The 11,949-nt window shown below is 37.1% G+C and overlaps 1 protein-coding gene and 1 long non-coding RNA gene across 3 annotated transcripts in view; one reads left to right on the top strand and one right to left on the bottom strand.

Annotated features, from left to right (window-relative positions):
* The window catches only part of LOC106513283 (uncharacterized), an 85,888-nt gene that overhangs the window by 69,875 nt on the left and 4,064 nt on the right, over window positions 1-11,949 (top strand). The gene's annotated exons all lie outside the window — the stretch shown is intronic.
* Window positions 96-11,949, bottom strand: part of LOC106513255 (receptor-type tyrosine-protein phosphatase epsilon) — a gene marked incomplete in the record, with an annotated part of 16,141 nt that continues 4,287 nt past the window's right edge. Inside the window, 18 exon segments of one of the 2 annotated variants that reach the window (XM_014001985.1) lie at window positions 96-1,138; window positions 1,260-1,395; window positions 2,262-2,413; window positions 2,670-2,798; window positions 3,002-3,136; window positions 3,275-3,351; window positions 3,560-3,653; window positions 4,831-4,980; window positions 5,177-5,312; window positions 5,964-6,127; window positions 7,370-7,489; window positions 8,002-8,099; window positions 8,182-8,218; window positions 8,995-9,071; window positions 9,190-9,280; window positions 9,444-9,580; window positions 9,992-10,065; window positions 10,410-10,503. In XM_014001985.1, coding sequence (XP_013857439.1) covers window positions 1,064-1,138; window positions 1,260-1,395; window positions 2,262-2,413; window positions 2,670-2,798; window positions 3,002-3,136; window positions 3,275-3,351; window positions 3,560-3,653; window positions 4,831-4,980; window positions 5,177-5,312; window positions 5,964-6,127; window positions 7,370-7,489; window positions 8,002-8,099; window positions 8,182-8,218; window positions 8,995-9,071; window positions 9,190-9,280; window positions 9,444-9,580; window positions 9,992-10,065; window positions 10,410-10,503 — 1,976 coding nt within the window. 2 annotated transcript variants of the gene reach the window in all.

Here is an 11,949-nt window from a genome sequence, read left to right as displayed (position 1 = left end):
TCCACCGACCACCTTTGAAACAATATAACCAGTACTGTACATTCTTGTTTTTTTGTTTAAACAAAGATACAATAAATACCTGACTTATTATTTTTGTAATATGTTAATCTCTCTGAATTGGTTTTAATATATTTTATTTTAAAAAAATCCAAGAAATGTTTATTGTCTGTTTTTGTAAATCAAGACAGCAAATATTAATGAGCTAAAAAGGAAGAAGAAAAAACAAAGGTTTCCTCTGAATTTTTAACCCACTCATTAAAATAATCTAAAATGGATACAATATACGTAAATATATAAAAAAAAAACTCTCAATTGATAATCCACCGACCACCTTTGAAACAATATAACCAGTACTGTACATTCTTGTTTTTTTGTTTAAACAAAGATACAATAAATACCTGACTTATTATTTTTTTAATTTGTCACTTTGTGACAAGTTTTTGCAGATTAGAACAATATCTAATCGATATGGCACTGGTTTTATGCAATATGAAAGCGTAAAGCTGAATGAATAAACTGTATGAAAAATTATTTAAAAAGCTGAAAGGTAAGTTTGACAGAAATCATGCATTTAAATTTCATGAAATAACACGTTTTTTTATGCCTGATTCAATATGAGCTAATTGTGTGTGGCTGAGTTAGGCACAATCCAGCACTGCCACAGGCAAAAAAAAAAGTTACTGAGGCTGAATAAAACTGCAACAGGCACCAGCTGTTAAATCTCAGATAGAAGTGAGGTAATAAAACAGAAACAGAAATAAATGTGTTTGACTTTTTCAGTTCCTGCTTGAGCTAAACACAGATCATAAATAATATTTACATATTAGGAAGAAATCATTTTTACTTACAAGTTAAAACAACCCTATATATATTAAAAAAAAACTTTAATTATTGTCCACATATTAGCCCACATATTATACAGACTCTCCTGGTTCTCACATAGAACAACATTTTTAATTCTGCAGTGAAGTTCAAAATGTAAAAAGTTTTAGAAAACAACATTTAAAAAATGCATACTTTCATTTGAGTTGTGTGTACAGAAAAAAAAAAACATGGAAAGGTTTTATTTAAAATTGGCGTAGTCTGAGAAAATGTCAATAAAGTCCTGGACCACTCTGTAGCAGAAGTCGTATTGCTCCTGGAAGGAAAAGCAAAAAAAAAAAGGGAAGCATTACCACAAACACAAGTCGGAACTATTCCAAACAACACAACTATGAACAAGATGACATTTTTCCTCCCTTTTTTTCCTTTGCACTTACCACAGTTTGAACCATGTGTGGTCTCTGCATACGTAAACTTTTGACAGTCTGAAAAACATCCAGGAGGCCTTCAGCTTTCACTCTTTCCAGAATGTTGCTGAGCGCAATAAAGGTCCCGGTCCTTCCCGCACCAGCGCTAAGGACAAAAACCAACAGAATTATTAGCAACATGACACAACATACACCAAAAGTGCTTTCAAAACTGAGATCTGCCACCAAACTGCAAAAGGTGTCTWAAAAAATTCACTTTTTATTTCCTTCACGACAGATTTGTAACTCATCTGTTCGAGCACATTTGTTTTCATTTAGCCTAAAAAGTTAGCGAGAGTAAAGGTGACCTTTGTGTAATGGCTCTTGTAATTATCCTCACTTAAAGAGGAGCTAATCCAAACGCTAACACTAATCAGTTTGGAAGCTCAGTGTTTGACTGAGTCAATGTTTACAATGACGGTGGGATGAAGAGGAAGAGCACGAGTAAAAGAGGGGGAGAGGGAGAGAGAGGGAGAGAGAGATGTGCGAATCGAAAGAGAAAGTGTAGAGAGACGTTAGGGATTGCATTGGGTTAGCCCCATTCCCCTGAGATGGGGGAAAAAAGCTTTAAAAAGCCCTCCTAGACAAGTGGTGATGAAGGAATAGAAGCAAGTGATGACACCATTTCCTGTCGTTAGCTCATCTTATCAGATTAATCATAGTGGGAGTCAGAGGAGATTTCACTTTGAGAGGTTTTAATTGACTGTGAATCAGTGGATTGGATCAATCCCATCGGGGCGTGCTGCTTTAGAATCACTTCACCTGAAGCTAGGTTCTGATCAAAGCTTTCATGGCTAAGTCTTTATAAGGGATCACATAAGTGGTTTATGGGTTGAATGCTGGGTCTACTGAGGAAATGGACACATTATTGTAGCAGGCATTTGTAGGAACAAAAAATATATCTAAACAATTTGAAATACAGATATTAAAAAAAGGCAGAAAAAAAAAAAAACAATGACCGAAGGCCCTCACCTGCAGTGTACCACAATGGGACGGTTTCCAGACTGCTGCTGCTGCCTCTGGACGGCAGCAATGATGTCAATCATCCCCCGTCCTTCTCCTGGTATCCCGATCTCAGGCCACCCATGGAAGTGGAAGTGGCGAACGTGCTGTGACTGCTTTTCCTGATGATGGAAATCACGGTGTTAATTCCTATCCCCTTAAAGCATTCAACATGATGGACAATTATGAACTTTTAACCAGACCACGTGTGAGACAACTTGCTGAAAAGTCAGGTAGTATGTTCTAAATGGATTCAGTTATAATCAAATTATATACTTTATTTGACTAATTTCTAAAACCATACATACACAAATAAATAAATAAATAAATAAATAAATAAATAAATAAATAAATAAATGGACTAATATGTCACATTACCACATGTTTGTAGGTGAGAAGCAGATCTCTGCGAGTGAAGGTTTCACACTGTGTTTCTCCAGTCAGCTCCAAAGTGTAATCTCCAAATGTTACACTGCCCTCTGATGGCCAATATTGGAAACATTTTTCCTGGTTGRAAAGTCGACAGGGGAATCAACTTCGAGACGTTTTCAAGCCGCTTTTGACATTTTACTTCAAGCATAAAAAATAAAACAACAAAGACCTAAGAAATGCATGCASAAATTGTCCAAAATAATAAGACAGTAAAACCGAATAATAATACTAAAAAGCGATTATTTAATTGTGCAAAAGCGTATCTCGGTTTCTCATACCTGCTCCCTCTCTTTGAGCTGTGTGAGCATAACGATTGAATGACACCTCCACTCCCACATCATCCTCCAGAAGTCCTCCACTGTGTGAGACAGGGGGCCCTGGGYTGCGATAAAATAGTCCTTCTGCCGGTAGCCCTGGAGGGCAGATCATCCAGTAAACAACACTTGAGAGTGCAGCAAACATCATATTTTGCATTGTTTGTAAAGGAAACAATGAGCTTTATTTATACTTCTATGGGAAATCCATACAAGAGGTCGAGGGGGAGAGCTTACATCAATAAAGGAGGCATTGATGTAGTCTGTAAATTCCAGTCCTCTTTTCACTGAGAGTATTACTCGGTTGAAATCATCTGCAAAGGAAAAATCAACTTTTACAAGTGATCTTGGATCAAATTAAACAGATGAAYGAGCTGATGAAAACAAAATAGATCACAATGACTTGAACTGATCAGACATACATCTACTGTATGTACAGCATCTTTAAAACTCACCAGTACTGTGGTATTTTGATGTTACTTGTTTTATAAAAACTGTTCAGAGCAGAAGGGTTGTTCTTACATGGGATGATCTGAAGCACACGATTCTTCCTCATGTTGGCTGGAAGGTTCCCRGTCCTCATGTTCTCCTTCATTATTCGAACATTGGTCAGCTTCTGATGGGAGAAAAATAGCGGCAGGATTTAAAAAAAAAGGTTTGTTTTATTCTGTAAATGCTAAACGGGCTAAGTTTGAACCTGCTAGGACCTGCCATCTATGTAGACAAATATGCATGTCATGCAAGAGTTCAGGTCACTCAAGTCCTGAACCATCACCCCATCAAAAGTATTATTATTTTTATTTGATAAAAAATAGATTTTATGTCTATGGTAAACTTTAAATTTACGATTTGTTGCAACAAAATAAACAAATTTAAAAGGTAAAACATAATAATACTTGTCCTGCCCCTGAGCTGTTGGCTTTGAGTAACTGTTGTCCCCTGAGMAATTTAGCTGAACAGTATTAATGTCTCAAAATAAACTGTTTTAAACCCAGCATTGACCATAAACTACATCTCCCATAATTCATGTCAATAATGCACGAGAATTCCCTGTCAGAAAATGGGAGAGTTCAAAATTCAAGATGGCCGCTACTCACCAAAACTCAACAATGAGTAAAACTCTTACTTTTACTTTTAGTAGTATTTTAATAGTATTTCTGTATTATTTATTTCACACCTTTTAGTGTAAGAAGACATGGTGTAAAATTTGTTCCTATGCAGGAAATACCATGTAGAACTCAGTTATTGTTTGTTTGTGCTGTAACAATTAGACAAGGAATGTGACGTTTCATGTTTAATCAAAGTTAAACACAAAACGTCAAAATGTATTACAAGTGGCCCTTTGAGGGCCACCATAACGCTCATGCGGCCCCTGGTGAAAATGATTTTGACATCCCTGCTGTAAATGCTAAACACGAGGAGTAGCAAAAACGGACAAGGCTTTAGTAGTATTAGCAATCTAAAACTAAAGGACTAGACAGTCTTTTCCCTGTACTGAGAAAATAAAAACAAAAAGATAAAAGACACTGGAGAGTGATCCCAATCAATGTGTGGAGGGCTGTGCAGCAAAAAAAAGAGAGAAATTTTCTCAAAGCTAAAACAAAATTCTAAGTGGCAGATGGTGGTGTCTTATAAAGTTTCACCTGATCCAAATCATTGTTATTTATGTTACCACAGCCAACAGCAGCACCCTGGGCAATATTTCCATGATAATATAACGGTGCAAGGCATGAAGTGATGGGGACGATTCACTCTTGACTGAATTGTTTAAGAYGGCACTTCTTCCTTCGTACCCTGAATTCCTCCTCCAGGCCCAGCCTGTCGTGTGGGGCCCTGGTGTTGTGAAGCCTTTGCAGATGGCCCTCCAGAGAGCACACATCCAGCTCCGTGTCTCCATACAGATAGTACTCTAACAGAGCCTGGTAGATAAAGGAGTACTGCATCTGAGGCAGAAAAGAGAGGGAGCCATAACCATTGTGAATTTTGTTTGCAAAACTATTTTCCTCTGTTTCATTTTTATTTTATTGTGCTGCACACACAGAGTTGTTTTCCAAGTCTTCGCTCGTTTGTGCTGCGACCGGAGCAGCGAGTTGCGCTGTCAGTTCAAGGTACAACAGGTCGGACGGGGTCGAGACTTACATCTGTCTGGATAAGTTGACAGCGCTGTTCTCGTATTCTGCTCACAAAGCCAAAGACATCCACTCGCTGCTCCATGTGCATCATGTCGATCATGCTGTCAATGACAATGAACGTCCCGGTCCTTCCAACTCCGGCACTGAGGAAACACAAACAAGAGAAAGGTCTCCTCTGGAACATTTGCAAAACACAACACGTCCAATAGGAAAGAAATGTTTCGAGTTCATCAGTAACTGCCAAGGCAGCAATAACGATGTACAACAGCTTCATTCTAATTCACACTTTAAAAAAATTAAACATATTAAAATGTCATAATTTTATCGTGTTCTTGTTATACTAGTTGGGGTTTTTATAACAAAGGAGTCAATTGTAAACGACAACAAGCATATGTGAAAGCGCTTCACCTCTGATGCCCCAACACCCCCCTAATAGATTTACTAGGGTCATTTCAGCAAACTGCACCACTGGGAGCACAAAGGCTGGATTCCATGGGGTGGGGAGGTTGGACTTCTGCAGCGGGCCCYGTTCAAAAACACTTCTTCTCCCTGAACACCTGTTGTAGCAGTTGCTACAGTCAGCTGCAGATTTCTTTATACTGATTAGTCAAACAAGCACAGTTTGAGGGTGTTTAGCTTTAGACGTTAAGCTTCAATTAAGATGTTTTGCACCAACATTAAGCATTTCAAGAGTGTTTGTTCTTTATATATATATATATATATATATATATACAGTATATATATATTTTAGGACTGCTGTTCCTTTGTTCACTTCTTCCCACCGGGCATTTTACCTGCAGTGCACAACAATGGGTCCAGCATATGACGGATTGACAGCCATGACCTTCTTGAGAAATTTCAGCATGCCAATGGGTGTGAACGGCACCCCGAAGTCTGGCCAGCTGGTGAAGTGGAGCTGGGTGACCAGCCGAGGAGCTCGGAGCCCGTCGCTGCCCTGCTGTGAAGCACAAACATACGAGGTTAATACCTGAACAGAACTACGGAGGAACAAATCACTACGACTGGTAGCAGTTTAAAAAAATACTCTATATATTTTTTATCATTGTTTTTTATTTTTTATTTTTTTGGAGCAGAATATAATTATCAAACACTGGTTTGCCTTGCTCTCCGGAGACCATCATTTCACTCTCTTGAACACTTGGTTGCTCTGTTTTCAGAGAGCTAAACGTAAAAACATCCAGTCTGTCAGATTTTTGCAGGGGAGCTACTGTGCAGTCATGTTTATCTTTTTTTTTTTTTTGACTCAGAGACTCAGAGAGGATTTCTGTGCTTGTCTAACTTCAGATGGTTAGGGAACAAAGTGAATTTTGAAATCTGAAAGCTTTGCAGTACACTGAGCTGACACCCAACTTGGCAATCAAACAAGGGAAAGAAAGAGACACTCTTTATGTGCATAAATTTCTCAGGATCAAATAGAGATAAAGTCTGAACATTACCAAGTTGTATATTGCAAGTTAAAATACACCTGAATATTGATTATATGTGCTGTGTCTATTTTTTTTATTTCTTTTTAAATCCTTAATTTTTTTATGTCTTTCCAGAATGGTTTTCACTTGTTAGTCTGAATTTCTACAAATTCTCATTCTCTGAAAGCTTTACATTTTCCCAAAAGCAAACGTTTTCACAACCGCTTCATTGTGTAAACCAAGAGTTTGAGGGAGAAAAATAACAATTACTTAAACCCTTAACAAAGTTAAACTGTTTACTTTTTTATTATTTACTTTTTTCTAACTTCTTTATGTGAAGTAGCAAAATATGTGCACTTTAAACAATGATTCCCAACGAGCTGAAAACACATCCATAATTCACACTTTAAAGGAGACATTATATACTTTTAAACCCTTCTAGTTCACATTTAAATAGTGAGGGTCGATATAAACTGGAACTGCAATGCTTTGGTCTGAATTGCTCCTTATTGTAACTCCACAAGCCCCTCTTTCACCCCTGGTCTCAGATCAACTCGTTTAGATGCTATCTTTTTAAATCCAAACGAGCTGCTTCAACCATCATAGAAAATAGAAAAGCCTTGAAAAATAACCCAAACAGAATATAAACATATCTACCCAGCAACGGGAGAGACTAAAATAAATTTTTTTGCACTCCTAGAAAATGTTTTTAATGGTTAGAAAAGTGGAATTTGCATGATGTCCCTTTTAACACTTTGTTCAGTTCTACTTACATATTGAACACAGAATTTTCTAATGGTGTAGTCCACCAGCACGGTGATGTCCTCCACTGCCACTCGGACGTTTCCGTACATCCAGCAGCCTTTTTCTGGCCAGTATTGGCAGCATTTCTCCTGGTGAGGTGATCACAACAATGAGGAGGTTGTTTATTTTGTCACTACAATCGCTGTCACTGAGGTCATATAAATGCATATATTCTTTGTATGTATAGAGACAATTTGGTATTTTTTTTGTGTGTGTGTGTGTATTTCACAATCCAATTTAAAGACAATCACCAAGATTTGTGCCACTCTGACAGTCAATAAGGTCTTCACAACCTATTAACTAGATTCTCTAATTATCATGAARCCTCTTAGGATCTTATCAACAATTATTCCATCATTGATCCCCACTGCCTCCATTCTGCCCCATCAAACTTGCTTTTGAGCACTCAATTATCCCTCTGAGGCTGACTTTATTGCAATGCTAAGTAATCTGCTGWATTTTTTTTCTTTTTTCAGTTAGCAGAGAGGTCAAATAAATTATGCTCCTGACTTTGGGTCATGAGAACACAAAATAAGGTTGCACTGGAGCCATATAGATGTGTAGCCTTTCGTATCAAGAGTGCTGAGAAATGGGAACATACCTCTTTCCTTTCTTTTAGATTTGTCAGCATGACTATAGTTGCCGTTTTCTGTTCCCAAATCATTCGCCAGAAGTCAGCCAGTGTTTCCAGTTTTGGGCCTTAAACAGAGTAAAGAAAAGTAGGTAAAAATATATCAAATAAATTGCCAAAACCTCAACCACTTGCTTGGAATATGTGTACCTTGTGCTGCAATGAATTTGTTTTTCTCCTTATAGCCCTGTGTGGAAAAAACAAACAAACAAATAAATAAAAAATAGACCAATTTTGCCAACACATTCATCACCGTTAATGAGACTTTATTCAGATATTTGACCCCACAATATAAAAATGTCAATAGCTAGTTTAGATGATAGTTACCAAAAACCTAAAGGTGTTATCTCACTAGTTTGTGGCTATTAGAGACATGTTTGCTGCTAAAACATTAGTTAATCTTTGAAAGAAAAAAACCACTCAAATCTGCCTTTTCAGCTCAGGACTGACCCATGGCACAGGCAGTGTAGGCAGATGCTGAGGGTGCCGTCCACCTGGGGGCACCACAAATAGGGACGAAAAATGTATTATAATAACTTTTTTAATTGGAATATAGTTGATTTAGTCTGTAAGATAACCACTGGCTATTCAGGTTTATGAAGGTAACTATTTCTGTGGGTTTCTCAGCCTGCTTTGTTCCTACAGGAGGTGCTAACCACTGAGCCGTTGTGCTGCCTTCAAGATGGCAAAATACAACTCTTGCTCTCTTGAAACAGGTTGAAGGTGCCTACCTGTGCCTGCAATAGAAATACCTGTCACGACTTTGTGATTAATTTAAGAGAAAGTTTATTGCACAAATCGTTTGAATATTTATTAAATTCAAGCAACCAAACTCAATCAAGGACCTCAGCGAGCACTGCAAACCATTCATCAACTATTCACCAATGTTGCAATATTCGATTATAATATTGCAATTGCTTTTTCATATAGCACAACCTTACGTTTTTTGTTATCAATACTCACATCTATATAAGATGCATTTATGTAGTCTGAGCATAGATGTCCATCAAGATGACTCAGAACCACCCTTGAATGATCGTCTGAAACAAAAAAAGAGGGGGRAAAAGTCCTTATTTTTTATTTACAGTTGTATTGTCTTTTCTCAAGATTTAGGTATCAATAAACCTTCAGCAGAACATATAGTAAATCTTCACTCACATGGTAAAATGTTTGGGTATCTGTTTTTCTCTCTGTTGTGCTCTCTGCTCGCCTCCTCAAAGGACCCATGGCGGTAGTAACATGGCAGTGACTACAAAGAGAGAATCCAATACTCGTGAGAAAGAAAGAAATAAAGCCACAGGTACAAAGTCTTCTAAGAAAACATTTTATTGCTGTTTCTCTTTTTTTTTTCCCTGAACTTGTAAGCTTGCAGGACAAACATCTTCATCCACACCAACTATACTTGTGCCTACATTGAACTCCTCTCTGAAGAGCTTGCCGTCGTCAGCCGAGCGAATCCGGTACTCCTCCTCCAGCGAGTCCAGAGGGATCGGGAAGTACCTCTTGGAGGGCGAGGGAGATCTCGGGAGGAGGACCACTGTCTGCTCTCCTGTGTTTAAAGGGATATATGGTGGTCAGACAGCAAACGTCTCCCAACAGAGAACATTACAAGCTCTCACAGCACCTGCAAAAACAAGCTTGATGACTATTAAGATTTCCTACCTCTGTGACTACATGTCAGAAATGACTTCTTGAGTCATAAAATTGCCGCACAAAACTATCCTAGCTCAGAATTTGGCATTTCCGTTCATTTATTTTTACACTTGAAGAGAGACTTTATGTGGCTCCCTACGTGCTATGGAATCTAAGAGACTCCTCCAAACTTTCCACCTTTCATGAGTTTTTTCTTGTTCATAAAGAGTATACATTTATAAGTCAAATAAAAAAAATGAATAAAAAGAAAAAGGCAACATCACATTTTCATGCTCTGGTGGGTATTTTGAGTGCAACACAAGAGTACCTTGTTCCTCCAAGAAGCCATTTGGAATCTTTTTATCCACCGACGTAATAAGAGCTTTCTTGTGGTTTTTGAACCTGCAATGATCACAACGTAGGTCAACATAAATCAAATCATTCTGATCCTCAATGCAGAATTATTAAACACTTGAGATAAATCACAAACAAATTTGGAGACAGATATTAACCATCCCAGAGAGGTGAAGCTGTTCCTTCTCATGACAAGCGTTCGGGAGCTGCTGGCGTGTTCTGACCCAACTGTTTTTGTTTGCTGTCTTACTCAGAGTGCAGCTGTTTACCCACCGCCTGTTTCTGAACCACCACCCCCCCCCCACACACACCCTGAAACATGCCCCTTCATTCTAATCTAAAGAGAGAGCAATAGTCATAAAGAGTAAGTGTGCATGTTCAGAYTGATTTACCTCAGACAGTAAATTGTTAGCAGGACAACAATGATCAGTAGAAGGGATAAAACCAGCGTTGAGGGGAGCACATGACCCTGGTGGGTGTTGGGTTCTGCATTAAAACACAGAGAATCACATGCAGAACATCAAAAAATGTTAAAAATAGATTATTTGGGAGAGTTTAAAAAACATGTATTTCATGGTATATATCAAAGCAAGCTGTATGGCAGCATAGTAACTCTAAATTAATATGTTTAATATGAAATTATTCTTAYTAAGAAATTTAGCCCAAAATTACTCTTGACTGCAAWAATGCTAGGAATATGTTAYGYGACTTATATTTTACTTCAGTATGCACCATGTGCTTATGGTGTTGTGAATACTGTTGATTTTTGCTATGAACTTATTTTTGTATATACATTTATATGAATGCCATATCTAGATATTATTAATACACTACTAATACAATATAAATTGAAGATATTACACTTTGTGTAAGACAGGATATAGATAAGGGAATGGATTAAATAAGTTTATACTTCTTCCTACTCCTTTCTGAACAGATACAWTTCTGCATATTCTTTATTTTGTGGGCAATATTTTTTGTTGTATTGTTTTCATGTTTAGTTTCTACTTTTGTCCCTGAATGTGTGTATTAGCTTTTTTAAAATGTAGTGATTTGTGTGTGTGTGTGTGTGTGTGTGTGTGTGTGTGTGTGTGTGTTGTTTTCTACCTTTAAAAATGACATAAATGTGTTAAATTAATACAGCAATATTCCTAAAAAGACAGTAATGATACTGTAAATGCAGTATCAACATTGTAAACTATCGCTGAAATTACAATATAAATACTTTTACAGTAACTTACTAGCATCCATCAGCCAGTAAGTTACTGTAGATTTTATTGCAACATGTTTATAGTGCATATTTTAAAATGTATCCTTTTTTTTTTTTTACAAATGTTTACTATCTGTTTTAATGCCAACATCATACATTATCAAAAAAAAATGAAATGCATGTTTTTCAATTGCAGCTTAAATTTATAGATTTAATCGACAGGCATTAGCAAGGACAAATAAACTAAGGGTGTGGAGGGTGCTGCAGCACCATCTAGAGGATGCAGGAAGACATGCATGTCCAAATACATATTTACGGTAGTTAATTAAATTGGCTTTATAAACTAGAACTGTTGTTGTATCTTGAAGTGCAAATTACAAAGTGGGCAACTTCATTTGGTCTGGATGGCACTTTTCTAAGTAGTGGCTGTCTAAAACAAATTTAAAGTGTGTTGTATCTTTTATGGTTCCTATTTAATAAAGACAACATTTGCTCTCAGTGAGCATTTCACTGCTTACAGTATATGTGGCAATAAGAATGCAAACTCTCTTATATATTAATGAGGATCTATGCAATTTATGCAAAATCTTTATAGGATTGACAAGTTTTTTTTTTTTTTTTCAAAAAGACCGAGTTTAACAAGAAATATCAAAACTAGATTAGGCATCTTTACAATGACATCCAGTTTACACAATGCAAAATTATATATATATATATATGTG

This window comes from Austrofundulus limnaeus, unplaced genomic scaffold (genome assembly GCF_001266775.1).
Source record: "Austrofundulus limnaeus strain Quisiro unplaced genomic scaffold, Austrofundulus_limnaeus-1.0 Scaffold0, whole genome shotgun sequence".
Taxonomy (NCBI): Eukaryota; Metazoa; Chordata; class Actinopteri; order Cyprinodontiformes; family Rivulidae; genus Austrofundulus; species Austrofundulus limnaeus.
This window is presented reverse-complemented; position numbering and strand designations above follow the sequence as displayed.